The sequence below is a fragment of the Nuphar pumila genome, chromosome 3 (genome assembly GCF_984573655.1).
Source record: "Nuphar pumila chromosome 3, dmNupPumi1.hap1.1, whole genome shotgun sequence".
Taxonomy (NCBI): Eukaryota; Viridiplantae; Streptophyta; class Magnoliopsida; order Nymphaeales; family Nymphaeaceae; genus Nuphar; species Nuphar pumila.
In genome coordinates, this window is record NC_143251.1 from 24,284,033 (window position 1) to 24,304,838 (window position 20,806).

The window sequence follows — 20,806 nt, forward strand, 5'->3', positions numbered from 1 at the left end:
ATGCAGATAGGTTTTTATAAGGTTTTAAAATCAAAGGTGTAAAATCTTTATATATATCATAAATATCCAAAGCTTAAAAAAAATCATATTTTTGTTATAAAAAAAATACAATAAATCTTATTTTCTAACAAATCAATCATGTTGAACACATCTGCGGGGTCAGATTTGCGTAAAACAACATAAAAACCACATGTACACTAGTGGTAGTCTGGCAACTACCTCTACTGTGTGTGTATATATGTGTGTGTGTGAGCAGCTATTTTCTTGTACAGAGTCACCACCCTAGCGCTACTCCTTTTTTAACCTACTATTTCTTTTGTGCAAGCATTTTTTAAACCTATTATCGCATGTGAGATTAATCGCTGAACATTAAAGAAATCAGAAAGTAATATTTAGAACTTTCAAGATTGTCTCAATGCAACAATTTTTTATGAGGAAAAATGATCCCAAAAAATATCTGAAAAAAATATTACCACTTGATAAGAACTCCAACAAATCTTATTTAAAATAGTCGAAAAAACAACCCACCTGGTCTTTTTAATATTTTCAAGAAATAAAGAATATTTATTAGGTATGGATCTACCATTAGCAACCTTTTAGTTTATATGTAATTTCAAATTAACTAGTAACCAGGTGACATATAACATGAAATTTAATGGATTTTTTTTTTCTAAATGGCACCTAACTTATTGCTTCAATTAAAAAATACACCTAATGTCTGGCAAATGTCACAAGAGCATCAGAGTTTGTTTATGTAGATCATGAAACACTTATTTAAAATTTAAATATAGTTTCTACTAACCTATTTTTGGTTTGCATGAAGATATTACCTTTTTATCCTCCAACTATTATGATATTATTATTGGTCTTGTATGCCAATCTGGACTACGAGGTTTATATCTTTATATTATATCTTACTCCCCTAATTTCTTTATTAATTTGTCCTTAAAATGTATTGATATTAGTTCATCATCAGATTTGTTCGACACTTCAACCGACAGAAATGAGAATCCTAAGTTTGAGGACAAGAGTCAAAAAGTAATTAACAAAATTTTAAAGGTCATGTTTGAGATCGAGATTTTGCTTTTTGAGGGAAACAAATTTTTTAATTAATAGTAAATAGATAATACAGTCTTAGGTTAACTATCTATATTTGATTAACCATAACAACTGTGGGTTTATTAAAAGTGTTCACATTATGCAGTGCTGATGACAGCCACCCATCTTGGCATTTCTCGAGATGGGTGTGGTCTCCATCTCGAGAACTGTTGAGATGAGTGGCTGTTAGCGGCAGCAGTGCCGCTGCATCATGCAGCACCGACATAAAAATATGCTCTCTTTCTAAAATCTTCAAAACATATGTGAAATTTTCAATTATACTAAAAACTTTGTAGTCCTTTGGAAGTTTTGCCTGTGATTCTAGGCCTCCAAGCTAGCTTCAACAGCCAGGTGCATACAATATATGTGATGTGCATTCTTTTATATGGTGTACATTTTTTACCAGCGTGATGTATTAAGACACTTCATGCATGTTAATTGATGAACATGGCACGAACACCACGCCTTATGGAGTGGTGTGGTTGTTTGAATAAGAAAACTCAGCTTGTGATGCATGTTGCATGATAGCCAAATGTATGATCAATGCATGATGGATGTGACTTGAGTGTAGTGGTTAAGCACCATGATAATAATGTGATATACATGCATGTTAATTGGCAAAATGCAAAGAAATTGTGTGCCAATGCATTGTTCTTAAACATTTTGGGCATAAAATTGAAATTATGGCTCACATGATAGTGAGAAATGCCATATATACTCAGGACATATGAAATTGAATTGTATTGGTTGTGCCTCAAAGTAATGGCCAACAACTTTAAGATGATTAGAATGAAAATCATATGTACTTGTGTCATGTGGATGTCATTAAGGTTTGCAAAAGCATAAATAATGTTTGCATACATATGTCACGAGGATTAACTAATTAAGAAAGTGAATGTTAATTCTCATGTTGCTTACAATAAGAGAGTAAGCAGGTACGATTGGCTCTATGCAGTATTGTAAAGTACAGAGAGTTGCTTTTTCAGTCATGAAGATAAGGGATAGCTACCACTGGTGTCGCGAGGTAGTAGTGAATAAGGCTTCAACTAAATGAAATTCTGATATATCAGGTTGAGGGTGTTAAGATTTCTCTCTCGATAAGTTTTGTTCCTCACCATGAACCGGAAAGAAAGTGCAAAGGTAATAAGATATAAATTATTTAAATATACCCCTTAATTGTGTCTCTGATCTGAATATTGTTTGTGTCATACCCACAAAGATTGTTAACAAGAGAAACAAAAGTGTATTGCACATTTAGTGAAGCGTATCATGCATCATCTAAGAAATACCACATAAATGAAAGAATTATAGGTCACTCATGTCATAGATGAACGATCTTCTGCATTGGTAAGCCATGCATAATATACTTCATCATGCATAAGTATTGAATTTGGTTTTCCTATAGTTCAATGATTTATTAATGCCATGAGATTTGTTTATATGCGAGAAAAATGATGTTTCATGTATGCCTGCTGCTTTACACATTGTATTTCTACAGGGGTGTGGTTATTGACCCCCTACACAATTAAAGGCATTGAATGATCTACAGGGGCGGTGACGGGGAGCTAAGGCACAGTAAAAAAGCCAAATCATTTCCTTTCCTTTCCTAGAGACTGAATTTTTGAAACTCATGTCCTTTTTGTTTTTCTGAACATTAGTATTATTTATTTACCTGTTGAACAATACTGTATATGTGAAAATAAAAGTTTTATTTGAGTATGTTTATTTTTCATAAAAATCCAGTACTAGTGTGATTGACCGAACTGCAACTCGCCCAAGGTTTTAATCTAAGAAGTTGAAAAAATATTTTCGTTGATGAAAAAAATTCTCAAAATTTTTGAGTTAAAAATCTTGGGGTGTTACAAGAAGACCTAGGTCCATAAAATATTTGTTTGGGTCCGTTTTAGATTTTAAATTTTGTTTTGGATCTTTGTGCTTAGATATTGTATCAATATGTCTGTTCCATATTGTTAGAATAAGTTTTATCTTTTGGGAAAGTTATCTAAATATGTTAATTAATTTCATTGTAATTAAAAAACTCTCATCTATAAAAAGATAGACAGAGTTGATATGAGAATCCAAGTTTCATTCTTGTTAATTTTTTAGTTATTTCATTAATTAGATTCTCTAGTGTAAAAATAGCCTAGCATATATTTTATCGCTCTCGATTTACATCACTCCCTCAGCTACTTGGGCTTATCCCAGTAATAAAAAGACGATGAGGTGAAATGTAATTGCAAACTTTTGGTGTGCTGCGGTCACGTTGCACCTATTCTGCCGAGTTGATTAATGAAAATCGCAACTTGACGAGACGTCAGGAGTTTGAAACACACGGTGCACAACTTTGGCGGTGGAGCTGAAGGTGGGTGTACACTTTGATAGTTTTTGATAGGTAAAATGGGATCTGAGTTTTTTTTTTTTAAAGGCAAGCTGGGGGTTAGTCAGACCCCTACCAGTTATACACAACTGTACTATTGAGTTTTGAACCTGCAACGTCCCAACACACCAGACAAGCGGAGCCCCCCCACCCCACCCCACCCCACCCATTGGTGTGAGGGTGTTTTTTTTATGACCGAGAACCCTCACCAAAGTGAGAAAAAACTTGGCGGGGCACACCACAGTCATCCTGCCTTGCATGGCCTACCTCTAAAAGGTACTAATATACCCGTGCACCAGTAGGTTTTGGTCCGGCGCCTTCATCTCAGCACCCTCACAACCACCCTGCTAAGCCTGCGTGGCGACCCCTGTGGTGGTCAAACATCATTTGGGTGAAAAACATAATCCTTTTCTTATCTGAAAAAATGTAAAAAGATTTTGTGGGCTTGTCTCAGAACTCGTCTCGGGCGAGTTTCCTAACCGTTTCTATAAAAAAGAAAAAAAAAAACCGTTCCGGCCAGTGAATTCCCTTCAGTCCATTTTCCGAAAAAAAAAAATTACCTTTAGACAAGGAATCTGACCGGTCTATCGGTTTCTACTTGAGGTGTCGACAGTCAACACAATAAACAGCCAAAATGAGGGGAAAAAAACGAGGGTGATTATTGCAAACACTGTCCACATCCCCACCATTGGTCCTCACGAGCTGATTAAATGTCTCTTGCTGCTAACCGCTAGTGAAATACACAGCTTTCACAATCCGAGAGAGCAGAAGAGTCGGTGGTGCTCTTCGGATCTGGAGATGGCGGTGGATCCGAGGCAGGTTCTGGGTGGTATTCTCACTCTAATAATGTTTTTAATGCTTGCCAACATGATTAAGGAAGACCATTTTGATCCCGTTGAGGTGATACTTTCCCTCTTTTGTAGAATCCGTTTGCCTTTTTTGGTTATCATTGGTGGTTTCTGGTGAAATTGTGATGATGGGTATTGGTTGTTTATCAGTTTCATGATTAGAGAATTTGGATCTCGTTTTTGGGGTTCATTTATTGTCAGATCTAGTGAGAGATGGTTCTTTGTGGTGGAGGATACTTGTGGTATTTTGGGTTTTTTCCTGAATGCTTGGTATTGGTGAACTTTTGCTACATTTTTTTGTTGTTTATTTTATCATTTGGCAGTTTTAATTTAATTTTCTTTTGATTTAGTGTGATTCCTATGATGGTAGTTATATCTTCCCTGGATTTTGTAGTTATCTGTTATGAGCAGGGAATTCAGGTTAGCAATTAGTTTAAGTACTACGTCTTAATGGCTGCTATTTAATATTTTGGTCTGTTGCTGCGGCATTGCTTGCAATTTTTTGAGATTTCTTATTAATTTGGGAACTTTTATCCGAACTCCTACAGATTCGTTTCTTTTTCTTCATGTACGTGCAGAATTAGGGTATTTCTGCCAAAGTTAATGGAGTAATTCATTTCTATGACAAGTTTTTAGCTACTCGTCTGTTACTGCTCTTTTAACAATTTTTGGTGCATTTGTTTTTTTAATCCTTCTTGCGCTAATGTTGAATTGCTTTCTATCTTTCTGAAACGTTTATCATTTAAGATTATAGTTTTTTTGTTTGTTTATATTTATAACTAGTTTTTTATTTTTTGTTTGGTAAGTATCTTATAATTTGCAGTGCAGTGGAATTATCAGGGTGGTCCTCTGCTGATACTTGTTTTGACTAATTGTTTCTATATTTCTTCTAATATTTGAAGGTGAAGCATCCTGATGCTTCTGGCCAAAAAACTCAAGTTGATGGAATTGCAGAGAAGAATGTTGAGAATAAAATTGTGCAAATAAGCGGACCATGGATTAAAAATGAGACAGAATTGAAGACCTGCTGGAGCAAACTGGAACCCAGTATTTTTCTCATTCAAAACTTTATTTGATTTTAAAACATGACAAAAGTGCAACTTATCCATTTTATTTTGTTTTTTTTTTCTCTAAAGAGAAGCAGGCAAAAGGGTTTATCACATTTTCATTGACTAATGGTCCAGAGTACCACCTCTCTCAGGTATATTAAAGACGAGTGCCTCTTTTTTTTCTGGAAGCTTTCTACTGGTTCCTTAGAAATAAAAGCCTTGATTGTGGTGAGGAATTATCTGTTGGAATTAAACATTGTGACATCGTCTCTCTTGACCTGAGTCAGACTTCAGCAATGTTAAACCCATAGTTAGCAGAGCAAGAAGAAGGTGCATGAAGTGATGCGCAAACAATGAAGCAAGAAGCTACTGTTTAAAAAAATGCTTTGAGCATGTAGCGTTTAGGAGGCATAAGGGAAAGCGAGTAAGAAACAATTATAGTAATAAGTAGAAAATGAGATAAACATATAGTTAAGATGTGTTTTACTTAAAATGAATTTAAGAACTTTTGTCAATAGTGTTCATTTTATACTTTTAAAAACATAAGTTTTTAAATTCTTTTGTCATGCAAAAGACATTTAAAATAACAAGGCTCATTTTCATATTGAAAGAAGCTAACTTTTCATTTTACAGAATCGGGTCTCTCATACATTTTTGAAGCGTGTGATTTCACACTTATAAATCTAGCTTCCAAAGTTTTAAGAAGCTTCTGGGATTTGTGGCTAAACCAGTGACTCTGGAATTAGGGAAAGCTAATGGAGACAAGTTTACTGCAAGTTATTGCTTTGAGTTGTCAGATGCACCCAATAACTTTAACTAATTCACCAGAGTAAGATAATTCTGACTTAATTCGTGAAGTTTAATTTGGATTATTTGTTGATAACTGGTGGAATTTGGAGGAAGCCCATGCTTTTGCTTGCTTTTCTAGTAAACTCCAACATCTCAGTGGGTGTTTTATTTGGTTTGGCATGCTTCTCATGATTTCCTCTTTACTTGCCTTCTTGATTGTTTGTAATCAGATTGCAGATGCAGTAGTCGTTGCCAGGTATCTGGGGGCAACTTTGGTGATCCCTGATATCCAAGGAAGCAATCCAAGTGAAATGAGGTGATTTGTTGTTTAATTAAAGGAAATTCACCTTAACCTTATACAAGTTCTAGGATAACATAACACATATTCTTTTATTTTGCTTGAAGTCAATTATAGTACTAGTAGATGCATCTTAAGAGAGTAGGGATGCCTTTATTGTGGAAAATTGATGACTCTGGACTAGTATCAGACGAGAACAAACATCAGTTGGAAGATCTCCGTTGAGATTTATACAAGTGATCATCAGAATAAGTTCAACGCTCAATGTCTGAAATTTGTCTCACAATTTGCAGCAATAGCTTTTAGTTTCTGCACTACTGAATTATGGTTTTTTCCTTTGCCATGACTATTTTTTATAACTGAATCAGTCCAGGGATATCTTACTGTCATCCTTGCATACTCAAGAAAAATAGACACACAGCTACAGATCATTCCATTTTTGTATGTGGATATGTAATTAATGCAACTGATTCTGCTTTCACAGTGTGAACAAAAATTAAACTATTTTATGATGTGTTTCATAGTATTCTGTCAAAACTGTGATTTTGTTGGCTCCTTGTGATTGGGTTCATTCATCATGAAAGTTAAACAACACAGAGTCTGATCTAGAGTATCCAACTATCAACACATATGTCACCTCTAAATTTTCTGGAAAATGTGAGCTGGCATTAAGAAACATCTGCCACTTGCTTTGTAATGAAGTATGCGGAAAAAGGCAACACAAGCAAGTAAAGAATAAAATCTTTATTAAAGAGAGCTTGAGAACACATCAAAAATACAAGGGGAGAGGTTCTCTATTTATACACAAAAAAGAGAGTGAGAAACCATTGGGGGCTCCCACATAGTCGTTGGGAGCCCCCAACGGTCATATTTATGACTGTTGGGGGTCCCAACAACTCTATGGTGGGACCCCCAATGAGTTAAAAAAAAAGAAAAAGAAATTAAAAAAATAAAAATTACATTTAAGAAAAATCTAACTTAATAAAATAGTTGTTTCTAGAAACAACTATGTGAAAAGACTAAAATACCCTTATCGGGTATTTTAGACAAGACATATATATATATATATATATATACACGTAGATAATCGAAAGTTTGTTAAGGCGAAAAATAAAACGAGGAGCACGAAGAGCTTTGATGAAGAAATCCGCCAACTGGTACTCTGATGTGATATGGCAAAGTAATAGCTCTTCTCAGATATTCGTCATGTACTTAGTGACAGTCCATCTCAATATGCTTAGTCCGCTCATGAAAGGTGCGGTTACTTGCGATGTAAATTGCACTTGTATTGTCACAACACATTTTCGAAGGTGTGGAGATGACTATGCTCATACTACTGAGAAGACTTCTAAGCCACACAAGCTCTATAGTCGTAGTGGCCATTGCACGATATTCGACTTCAGTTGAAGATAGTGATACTTTGTGTTGCTTCTTACATCTCCATGAGATCATAGAGTCACCTAAAAACACACAGAAACCTATAGTTAAGACTCTATCATTGGGATTTCACCCCAATCAACATCAGTATAGGCATATAAATCAAGTGAAAAGGATGAGGAAAGAAAACTCCTTTGGTTGTAGTATTCTTGTTATATTTGATAATTCTTAAGACAACACTCATGCGCATGGTAGTAGGAGCATATTGAAACTGACTGATTGAATGAACTGCGTGAGCTATGTTTGGCTGAGTGATGAAAAAGTATGTGAGTGATCCAACATGTTGGAGGTAAGGGGTAGGATCTTCGAGTAGAGTCCCATCTTTCAACCTCAATTTTGTGTTAATAACTTCACGGGTTTCAATCTTCTTATCATCTGAAATACCAAACTTAGTACAAATGTCAGCAACAAGTTTCATTTGAGAAAGAATGTACCCTCGGGGAGAGTACACAACTTCAATACCTAAGAAGTATCTTAAGAATCCTAAATTACACTTCAAAATTTTCTTTTAAAATGTTTTTAATGTCATTGATTCCTTGCTTATCACTTCCAGTGATAATCATATAATCTATATAAAGTAGAAGAATAACCACCATAGAACCTATACTTTTCACAAAAAGAGCAGTGTCAATATAACACGAATGAAAACCTAAGTGAGTCATCACATTACTAAATTTGTCATGCCAAGCTTTTTGAGTTTGTTTTAGACCATATAAGTCTTTTTTAAGTCTAAGAATTTTTTCTTTACCAATGCAAACCCCCGGTGGAGGATCCATGTATACTTCTTCACTTAATTCACCATTTAAAAAGGCATTTTTCACATCTAGTTGATAAATGGGCCATTGTTTAATAGATACAACGGCTATGACGGTCCTAACACTAGTCATTCTGGCAACAGGGGCAAATGTTTCTTCGTAGTCAATACTATACTCTTGAGAGTATCCCTTATCTACTAGTCTAGCTTTGTAACGTTCTAAAGACCCACCACCCTTGGTCTTAACTTTGAAAACTCATTTGCATCCTATAGATTTATTTCCTATGGGTAATGAAGTTATCTCTCAAGTTTTAGCTTTTTCAAAAGCACTAAGTTCTAAATTCATAGTTTCAACCCAATGCAGGAGATTTTTTATTTCATTATAATGAGATGGTTCATGAAATGAATGTAATCCAATTAAACACGACCTATACTTTGGTGTTAATGTGTCATAGGATACAAATATATTTGATGGATTGGAAATACGATTGGATCTCCTAAGAGACGTTTCCTCTAAGTTTGAATTTTGAGAATATTTTTCTAAAGCATTTAGAGGATTTCTTTAATCATGTCGGGTATAAGTTTGCATAGGTCTATCAACAATATCATCATTTATATGTATTTTTTCTTTCATATTTTCATTAACATCTAGGGGGTATCTCCTTCGTTACAAGAGTTCAACTCTTCTTGTGGTAAAAGATCAAATAAAAAAATATATTCAACTTTATTGTTGTCTTTGGTGTTCTCAAAACCATTTTCATTTTTTAAAAATGTTACATCTTTAGAAATATATAGTTTGTTGTTTTGGGGATCAAAATATTTATATCTTTTTTAGTTTTCTTCATAACCTAAGAATACACATTCAATAACTTTTGGGGACAATTTATCTCTTTTATGATAAAGCACAAAGCACTTACAACAAAAAAGTCTTAATCTATTGAAGTTGGGTGTTCTTTCAAATAATTTTTCATAGGGAGATATGTTTTGGAAAGACGATGAGATCATTCTATTTATTGAATAAGTTGACGTTAGAGCGTCTTCGGCCCAAAAACCTTTTAGAATTTCTTTAGAAATAAGTAGTGTCTTAGTAGTTTCCAAGATGTGTCTATGTTTCCTTTCGACTAATCTATTTTGTTGGGGAGTTCTAGGACATGATTTTTTATGACAAATTCCATTTGTTTCTAAATAATTTTGAAATTCATTTGACAAATATTCACCACCTGAATCGTATCTAAGGATAGAGATGTTGCTTGAAAATTGATTTTTGACAATCATATGATTTTTTTTAAAAATGAGAAGACATCGGATTTGAAATTAAGAAAGTATATCTGTACATATATAGTAAAATCATCAATAAACGTCACATAATATGAGTATCCTTTTGATATGACGGGAGACAGTCCCCAAACATCCGAATGCACTAATTCAAAAGGTCTCTTAGAAATGAAAGTTCTATTTGGAAAGAGAGTGGATTTCATTTTTTCAAAAATACAATCCTTACGGGCAAAATTTTTCTCATTACAAATTTTTTTTCCAAAGGGAAAAAGGTACATCTTAAAGAAACTTGGATGTCCATTTTTTTATGTCAATTTTCAATATTTTTATCTTGGACATAATTATAAAAAGAGTTGGTAGGAAGATTTAAATAGTTCATGTAATAGAAATCTCTTTTCCTATGGCATTTCTCAATCAACTTTCTGGACTGGAGATCCTGCACAGAGCAACCCTTAGAAGAGATGGATATTCCACATCCATGATCGAAAAATTGAGAAACGGAAAGAAGATTTAGATTTAGTTGTGAAACAACTCTAACATTTGGCAAAAAAAAAGTTTTAGAAGAATTTAAAATTTCAATACTTTTAATTTATAGAGATGTTTCGTCGGCAGCTGAAACATAAGAGGTTTTTGAATTAGTGCATAATTCGGATAAACCACTCTCAAGTGGTGTCATATAAAAAGAAACCCTCGAGTCAAGGATTAATGAAGACATACCTAGAGGTGAGGAAGAGGCAATGGCGGCACTCTATGTAAATGGAGATTTGAGTAGAATTTGAAGTATCTCCGATAATTGAGCTAGTGAAAATGAATCATTTTCTTTAGTTGGTTCTTCCTTCCTTGGTGTAGATTCTTCGACGGGCGCAACTTTGTTCTTTGGAGTTTCATATAACTTGAGACAATTAGGCCTTATATGTCTTGGTTCATGAGAATTGTGGAAAATGACTTTCCTATGGTTTTCATTATATTCATTTTGCCTCCCAAAGCGTGGAGGCTTATAAGTTTTAACATGATTGCCAGGTTTAGACACGGCTAACATTTCATCTCCTTCTCTTATCATGCCAAGATGAGTTTCTTCTTGACATATTTCGGCAACAGCATTCTCTAAGGGAAGAGGCTTAGATCTATGAGGAAGGAAAGATCTAACTTGTTCATATTTGGGCCTAAGCTATTGTAAAAATTGAAAAAAATATTTTTTTTCATTTGCTTTCTTCTAAGTTCAACATCTTCACTAGCAACCCATTTGGGTTCAAGAAGAGATAATCCATCCCACAAGGGACTAAGTGTGCTAAAATAATCACAAACACTCAGGTCCCCTTGCTTAATGGTACAAATTTTTTCTTGAAGAAAAAATTATCACGCAAGGTCTTTTTTTAATATACATGCATTTCATAAAAAACCATGCCTCGCTTTGCGGAATTTGGCTATGTTGGCACATATTTTGAGCTTCACGTTGTTCATAAACTATGCAAGAATTTTTGCATGTTTACTTTTCCAATCCTCTATCTTGGATTGGTGATCTTCAATGGCCTTGGTGCGAGTGTTTCCTTCTAGAGCTTTTTCTTGTCTTCCTTCCATTTTGATAAGTTCAAGTTGTAGTTCTGGAATGGACCCCATTACGTATCTCCAAAGATTTTTGCCCTTGAAGTTGTTCCCCGTGGCGGATGCCCACATCATATAGTTGGTGTCATTTAACTTGAAGGAAAGATCGGTCTCATTCTCCATAGAGACTTAGAGAGAGGATGAGCAAAAAGTATGAAAGAAATTCTCGAATCACAAACTATCAATAGATAGCTTTAACAAAATCAAGAGCACAATCATGCTCTAATACCATGTAATGAAGTATGCAGAAATATAACCCAAGAATGCAAAAACATTAACAAAATCCAATAATAGACAAGCACGACAAGAGAAATATAAGTAAGAAGTCTACAATGAGACAATACAAAAGCCTTAAAAAGACAACACAAGCAAGTAAAGAATAAAATCTTTATTAAAGAGAGCTTGAGAACACATCATGAATACAAGGGAAGAGGTCCCCTATTTATATTTGGGGGCTCCCAACGACTCTACGGTGGGACCCCCAATGACTTTCAAAAAAAAGAAAAAGAAATAAAAAATAAAAAATACTTTTAAGAAAAATCTAACCTAATAAAATAGCCGTTTCTAGAAACAACTATGTGAAAAGACTAAAATACCTATATCGGGTATTTTAGACAAGACATATATATATATATACATATATTTTAACATGCTTATCCTTTTTCAAATTTATTTTATTTTGCTTTAGAGAAGGGCATCATGTCTACTGTTCTAACAACATTTTCACCTCCCACAGATATCTGCTCTGATTGATAAATTATTTTTGGTAGGAAATTTGAAGAAATTTATGACATTGAGAAATTCATCGAGAATCTCGATGGTGTTGTCAAGATAGCAAGGGATCCCGCTGATGTAATTGCAGATAAACCTGCCATTGTAAGAGTCCCCAGTAGACCAAGACCAGATTTTATTTTTGAGCAAATTGAACCAATATTCAGATCGACGAGGACTGTTAGACTTGTTAGCTATTTTCCTTCACTAAACATGAAAATAAGGGGACTGCAAAAGGATGAATTGGATTCATCGTTCTGTCTTGGTATGTTTGGTGTTCTTGAGCTGCAATCAGAGATTCATGATGTGGCAGATCAGATGCTTGAGAAACTTAGAGCCTTAAGTCACAAGTCTGATGGACACTTCATTGCAATAGATCTCAGGCTTGATATGTTGCAGCTAAAGGGATGTGAAGGTGCTGATGGAAGAAAAAAATGCTATAGCCCTCTGGAAGTTGGTAATTTTTTGCAGAAAATCGGTTTTACTAGTGACTGTGTTATCTATCTTACACAGTCCAAATGGCGTGGAGATCTTGAGGACCTGAAAGCTATCTTCCCTAGAACCTATACAAAGGTATGAATTATCAAATGATTGAGTTTTCTTCAGATTGTTTTACTTATATTATCTGATCTCCTTGTTTTACATGAGAGCCTGCATTACCCTGAGTTAGTGAGTGATCATTGTGCTGAAAAATGAACAAGTCGAGCTTAACAATTTTTCCATGTGTCTGAAGGACTGGAATTTGGATTTTGGTATCAAACTGTATTTCTATGCAAAATATGCAAGGCTACTATAATTGTTATTGCAGGAAATTTCTGTAGTTAGTGAAGAATAGATACATTTTAGGTCTGTCTTGAAATTTGAAATTTTTGTTTTGCATTAGGTAACCCATGGGATTGTATTTCACCTAATGGCTTTCTTGGTTCTCTAAAAAATGTTGCTTTTCATCTAGTACATAAATCTCTACAAGAAGAAAATCTTTGAACTGAGCTAGAAGTCAGGGTCAATGCGTACCTGGCAATTGACACAACCTATCAACTTCTCAAACATGAGGCCAGCTTGCCAAGGTCAAACATGTCTCTTGATTCAGAATCAACATCTAATTGCTGATTTCTGAGATTGTGGTCTCTGCAAGTTCAAAGATATAGCTGTCATGAAAATATAATTTATTTATTGCATCTTGTCAGGGATATGTATCAGTTTACAGTTCTGTTGCTTTTGCATTTTAAAAATGATGGGTTGTCGTTGGCTTTGGCAAAGGAAATTCAATTAGTATGCATGACTGAATTGACGGGATTTTTCCTAAGCTGATATTTGGAAATTTGGTATTATAAACTATAAAAGTGTTGAGGTTTAACAAAAATTCAAGGAGCATTTTTTTTTTTTGAAAAACAAATGATCTATCGAGGAAACTTGGCTTAATTGTAGACCCGAGATCCATTGATGCCATTCATCTCATTGTTATTTGCATTCAGACTATATGAACTATGATGCCTGACTATGAACGGAGATAGGAATGGATCTCCTGCATAAGTTCACCTTTTAGGAAATAAACATACTTCAATTGTCGACTGATCTCATTGTGCAACTTACAGGAATCCATTATTCCTGATGAGAAGAAGGATGCATTCCTTGACTGGAGAAGTCCCGAAATCGAGAAGGCCATTGACTTCTACATCTGCACCCATAGTGATGTCTTTGTGCCTGCAATTCCAGGTTTATTTTATGCAAATGTTGTTGGACAAAGAATAGCTGCTGGTAGGACACAGATACTGGTTCCATCAAGAAACCCCACTTCTGCTGCCTCTGATTTTGTTTCGCACTATGTTTCTGACAAGAGCCACTTGGCTTATTCATGTTTGTGTTAAATTATCCAAGGAAGAAAGAACATAGTTGCATCTGCATATATTAGATGTGGACTTCGCAAATAGCTATTTGGTTTGTTGATTTTCCTATTCCTTTGTTCCCTTCCCAAACTTTTGCTGGCATCTGGTTGAATCACCTTTGCTATTGAGATAAATGTGAGCATCTCTGACCATCTATCACACATTTGGTTACTGTGGGAGACTGCCATAATTAAATGCATGTTTTCATCTGTTACGTTATGTGGTTAATTTTTCTTATTCAGAATTTGAAATCTGAATCCTATTAAAATTGTCTTCCCAACATGAGGGAACTGCAGTAATGACACTTTCTTAAAAGCAACAGTTGTTGCACGAGGGGGGGGCGGGGTTGCAATAAGGTTGGATATGATCTCTCTTATGGGATACAACTTAACTTGCACATCAAGGTGCAATACCAGTCACTCCTAGCATTGAGAAGGCTGGCCACCATGACATTATCATACTAAACAGCTTCAAGAAAATGACAGGGAAAAGAGAGTGGGAGAGAGACCACAAAGAACATTTGTTGATAGGATGACCTAAGGTAGCTAGTGTTTATATAGATCCTAACAAAACGGGCCAGAGGATCACTTGCATGAGTCGATAAATGGCAAATGGGTGGCATGACCTCATTCGGTACAAACTGGTAGCATGCACCCATTTATGGCCCAAATGGCCACCCACAATAGGTTGCATGCGCCAACTCGTCATCCCAATGTGCCAAAGACGTTGAGGCTAGTCATTAAGGTTGTGTAGCTCTCCACATAAGTCAAAAATGAACTTTGACTGCCCTAGCCAATTTTAAAAGATTTTATAAGGTATAAAATTGTTCAAAATAAGTGATCAAAAGATTGGTCAAAGTCAAATCAAAGACCAAGATTGGACCGAGCTTAATTCAAATCCAAGTTCAAAGTCAAAATCAAATCCAAATTTAAATGTAAGTCCAAAATTCAAAGTTCAATCGATAATCCCCTCAGGGCATTGCTCTCTAAGTCAACTCTACACATTTTAAACTTTATGTGTTTCTCACAAATGTTCAAAGTGTGACTAAACATATTTTATAAACTTTCCCTTCAAAATCTATTTTCTTAAAAATTAGCCAAAAAGAGCGTTATTTAGTCATAGAGCTTGATTCAAAAAGGCTATAATTTAGAGACAAACAATAACAATTATTTTATGCAAATGCTGTTGGACAAAGAATAGCTGCTGGACACAGATATTGGTTCCATCAAGAAACCCCACTTCTGCTGCTTCTGATTTTGTTTCGCACTATGTTTCTGACAAGAGCCACTTGGCTTATTCGTGTTTGTGTTAAATTATCCAAGGAAGAAAGAACATGGTTGCATTTGCATATATTAGATGTGAACTTCGCAAATAGCTATTTGGTTTGTTGATTTTTCTATTCCTTTATTCCTTTCCCAAACTTTTGTTGGCATCTGGTTGAATCACCTTTGCTATAGAGATAAATGTGAGCATCTCTGACCATCTATCACACATTTGGTTATTGGAGGAGACTGCCATATTAATTAAAAGTATGTTGTTTGCATCTGTTACGTTATGTGGTTAATTTTTCTTATTCGGAATTTGATATCTGAATCCTATTAAAATTGTCTTCCCAACATAAGGGAACTAAAAGCTAGGAGGTGTGCAGTAATGACACTTTCTCAAAAGCGACAGGGAAAAGTAAGGTTGGATATGACCTCGCTTATGGGATACAACTTAACTTGCACCTCAACGTGCGATACCAGCCACTCCTAGCATTGAGAAGGCTGGCCACCATGACATTATCATACTAAACAGCTTAAAAAAAAATGACAGGGAAAAGAGTGAGAGAGAGATATCACGAAGAACTTTTGTTGATAGAATGACCTAAGGTAGCCAGTGTTTATATAGACCCCAACAAAACGGTCAAAGGATCACTTGCATGAGTCTATAAATGTCAAATGGGTGGCATGCACTCATTTGGTCCAAATGGGTAGCATGCATCCATTTATGGCCCAAATGGCCACCCACAATGGGTTGCATGCGCCAACTCGTCATCCCAATGTACCAAAGACGTTGAGGCTAGTCATTAAGGTTGTGTAGCTCTCCCTATAAGTCAAAAATGAACTTTTACTGCCCTGGCCAACCACTCCGCTGTTTAGAAAAAATATAAGTTTTTTAAAAGATTTTATAAGGCATAAAATTGTTCAAAATAAGTAATAAAAAGATTAGTCAAAGTCAAATCAAAGACCATGATTGGAGTGAGCCTAATTTAAATCCAAGTCCAAGTTCAAAGTTAAAATAAAAACCAAATCCAAATTTAAATCTAAGTCCAAAATCAAAAGTTCAAAGTTCAATTGACAATCCCCTCATGGCCTTGCTCTCTAGGTCAACTCTACTCATTTTAAACTTCTTGTGTTTTACAAATGTTCAATGTGTGACTAAACATATTTTATAAAGTAGACTTTCCCTCCAAAATCTATTTTCTTAAAAACTAGGCAAAAAGAGGGTTATTTAGTCATAGAGCTTTATTCAAAAATATTAATTTTGAGCCAAACAATAACAATTCCCCACATGAGTTAAAATTATAAAAGGTAAAACATGAAGTTGTTCGTAGTCATATGCATAATGAAGGTACCTTTTGGGTTTTGAACCTTCACTTAGTGTGTTCAAGATTCAGACAATATAAAAAACTAATTAGTTAAGCTTTGAACTTAGTCTCTATTAGAGACTTCCAAGTCTCATTCACACACGCATTCCTTTCAAGTAGTCATATGTATCGTCAATATATAGAGACTCCATATATAGGGATCGTAAGCAATATCCCAAAGACAACCTCAATCTCATAGAGGGTGACCCTCACTTTCACACTTATGTTGAGTGTCAAAAGTAAAAAACATGTTTAAACTACTTTAACTAATTTATCATAAGGGAAGATATGACCTGATATTCATGCTGGAGCTTGCTTGATAAGATGTCTCATTCTACACTACCATACGCACTCAATGTCCTATACTTTACAAATAAAAAACTCATACACATTGAAGCACATCAAATCATAATATATGATGATTCTGTCTTGATCCTATCTAAAACAAACCAAAATTAGAAAAATCATCTTGTCTACCATGAGTTGCCACTCATGCAACGCTAAGTTTTAAGTCTTCAGCCAGACTCAGAAACTGCTAGCCCTCGCAATCAATAAGATCGATGGACTCATTGTCTTGTCCCTCTCAAGGTCTGAGATATAAGGCTTCAGCCTTTGTCTATTCACTTTGAAAAGCCTGTCCATTTTAGGGTTTATTAAAGTAACTGCACCTTGAGGAAATACCGTATGGACCACAAACAAGCCATCCCATCTAAACCTAAGCTTCCCCAGGAATAGTTGCAATCGTGAACAACCAAACTTTTTGCCCAGGCATGAACTCCTTCCTAAGGATATGCTTGTCATGGAAGGCCTTAGTTCATGCTTTGTAAATTTTGGCATTGTCATATGCCTTGGTGTGAAGCTCTTCAAGCTCACTTAATTGTAATTTGCGCTCTTTGTTTGCCTAGGCTAAATCAAAATTGAATGGCTTGATTGCCCAATAGGCCCTATGCTCTAGCTCAACAGGGAGAATGCATGCCTTTTTAAAAATCAGGCGATATGGGGACATGCCATTCGGAGTCTCATAGGCAGTCCTATATTCCCATAAGCATCATCAAGGCATTGAGACCAGTCCTTAAGGTCTGGCCTGACCGTCTTCTTTATGATCCTCTTGATCTCCCCGTTGGAGACCTCAACTTGACTACTAGTTTGTGGGTGGTAGGGGTAGCTATCTTGTGTTGTACAGAGTACTTCTTCAGAAGAGAAACAACCTATACATTCTTGAAGTGCTTTCCTCCATCACTAATTATGGCACGTGGCATACCAAACCGACTAAAGATGTTGCGCTTAATGAAATTAAGCACTACCTTGTGATCATTGGTTTGGTCTGGGTAGCCACTGCCTTCACCCACTTAGAGACATAATCCACCACAACAAGAATGTAAACAAAACCATATGATGGTAAAAACGGACTCATAAAATTGATCCCCCAAACATTAAAGATCTCAACAATCAAAATGGGGATTAGGGGCATCATGTCCTTCTTGGACATGTTCCTTGTCTGCTGACAATGCAAACATCTGCGGCAAAACTCGTGTGAGTCTTTGTGTAGTGTAGGCCACCAAAATCTAGACTGCAAGACCTTAGCTACGGTCTTTATGTTGGAAAAATGACCTCCATAAGCCAGAGAATGGAAAAATGTCAGAATGGAATGGACCTCCTCTCCAGGCACACACCTCTGAATCACCTGATCTACACCCAATCTAAAAGATTCTAGATCCTCCCAGAAAGAATGCTTTACCTGTGGCATAAACCGATCTCTCACAGTCTTGCTCCAATGCGCAGGAAACTTTCTGGTCGCCAAATAATTGACAATATCTGCAAACCAAGGAAGACACTGAACACTCAAGATCTACTTATCCAAAAAGGAGTCATTGATTGGCCCTAGCTGACGGGATGACTCCACTGTTAGTCTTGACAGGTGATCTGCTACTACGTTTTCACTACCACTCTTATCTCGAACATCAAGATCGAACTCCTGTAGTATCACAATCCATTGGATGAGTTGTGGCTTGGTGTCTTTCTTACTCATCAAATATTGCAAAGCGGCATGATCTGAGTAGACGACCACCTTGGAGCCCAACAAGTATGACAAAACTTCTCTAGTGCAAATACTGCTGCCAGCAATTCCTTCTCTTTAGTGGTATAATTTAGTTGTGCATCAGAGAGGGTCCTACTGGCGTAATAGATCACATATGTTTTCCGGTTAATCCTTTGGCTAAGAATGGATCCTATCGCGTAATCGGATGTGTTACACATTATCTCTAAAGGTAATGCCCAATTTGGAGATCGCAAAATTGGGGTTGAAATAAAGGCTTGCTTAAGCGCAAGGAAAGCCTGCATGCAATCTGAATCAAAATGAAATGGCATCTCCTTTGAAAGTAAAGCACATGAAAGCCGAGAGATTTTGCTGAAATCCTTAATGAATCTTCTATAAAATCCAGCATGCCCTAAGAATGAACGAACTTGGCGCACTGAGGTAGGTGGAGTAAGTTTGGCAATGGCCTTAAACTTGGCCTTATCTACCTCAATGCCCCTCTAGGACACGATATGGCCCAACACTATCCTCTGTTTCACCATAAAACACTCTTCTTCCAACTAAGCACCTAGAAGTCATCTATAAAAAAATTCTAGGATGTCATCCACCATGTCCGAGAAGATGGCCATCATGCACCTTTGAAAAATAGTCAGAGCGCCCAAATGGCAAACGTCTAAATGTGAAGGTGCCATAGGAACAGGTGAAAGTGGTCTTCTTCTGATCCTCAGGGTGGACAACCACTTGATTGTATCCTAAATATCCATCCAGAAAGCAAAAATAACTCTGGCCTGCGAGTCACTCAAGAATCTAGTCTATAAATGGCAATGGAAAGTGGTGATTTCTCATCGCATTGTTCAACCTCCTATAGTCTATGCAGACTTGCCACCCTTTGGTGGTTCTCATGGGAATGCTCTCTCCTTTCTCATTCATCATCATGATAAGCCTTGATTTTTTGGGTAAACCTGCGTAGAGTTCACCCACTGACTGTCAAAGATGGGATAAATAATTCTTGCATCCTCCTACTTCACCACCTCCTTCACATTTGGGTTTAGCCTCCTTTACATCTCTCTGGAGGATTTAGCACCCTCATCCACTATAATCTTGTGCATGCAAAAGGAGGGGTCTATCCCCTTCAAATCAACAATGGACCACCCTATAGCCTTCTTATGCTCATGCATGACCTGAATCAATTGATGTTCTTGATCAATCATCAGATCTGATGCAATGATGCCTGTGAGTGTCTGCTGGTCACCTAAAAAGGCATACTTCAATGAAGTCGGTAAGGGCTTCAGCTCAAGGACTAGCGGTCACTCCACTAAGGGTTTGGCAGGTAACTCTGTCAGGTCCGAGAGGGGCTCAAAAGTCCAGGCCAATTGTCTCTCTCCTGGTGAGACCACCATCACATCATTTAGCTCAAACGTATCCTCTCAGAGTAACACATCATCCTCATCATGAGGGTGGTCACTTGACATCCACAACGGCTCTGCTTCAACTAGGTCTTGGACAATGTCTACTTGAAAACAAGCATCCTTGCTTGCAGGCCCATGGCAGCATTGAAGATGTTCAGTCTCATCTTCTTGTTGCCAAAGGACACGTCCATAGCTCCAATATGATAGTTTATGCAAGCATTCGTTGTCGCCAAGAAATGTCAATCCCAAAATAATGGGCGTCTACCGGACGTGATCCACGCCTTTCATATCCAGAATAATGAAGTCTACAGGGAAGTAGAAATCCTCCACCTTGACCAAGATGTCCTCAAGGATTCCTCGTCGGACCTTGATGGATCTATCCGCTAGCTGCAGGGTCATCGATGTAGGCTTCATATCCTTAAGCCTGAATGCATCATAAAAGAAACCCAACAAGATATTGACATTTGCCCTAAGTTCGAGCAAAGCATGCTCAAGGATGATGTTTCCTATGACACATGAAATAATCGGTGCCCTAGGGTCCTTAAGCTT

General features: G+C 36.4%; 1 protein-coding gene across 1 annotated transcript; it reads left to right on the forward strand.

The window, feature by feature from the left end:
* The first annotated feature begins 4,216 nt into the window (after positions 1-4,216).
* LOC149842310 (protein MANNAN SYNTHESIS-RELATED 2-like) lies at positions 4,217-14,226 on the forward strand. Its single transcript, XM_089999056.1, has 6 exons — positions 4,217-4,375; positions 5,226-5,370; positions 5,460-5,524; positions 6,392-6,477; positions 12,298-12,871; positions 13,894-14,226. Exons 1-6 carry the CDS (start codon positions 4,274-4,276, stop codon positions 14,164-14,166), a joined length of 1,245 nt encoding a protein of 414 aa, XP_089855182.1. The 5' UTR covers positions 4,217-4,273; the 3' UTR covers positions 14,167-14,226.
* The last annotated feature ends 6,580 nt before the right edge of the window (positions 14,227-20,806 follow it).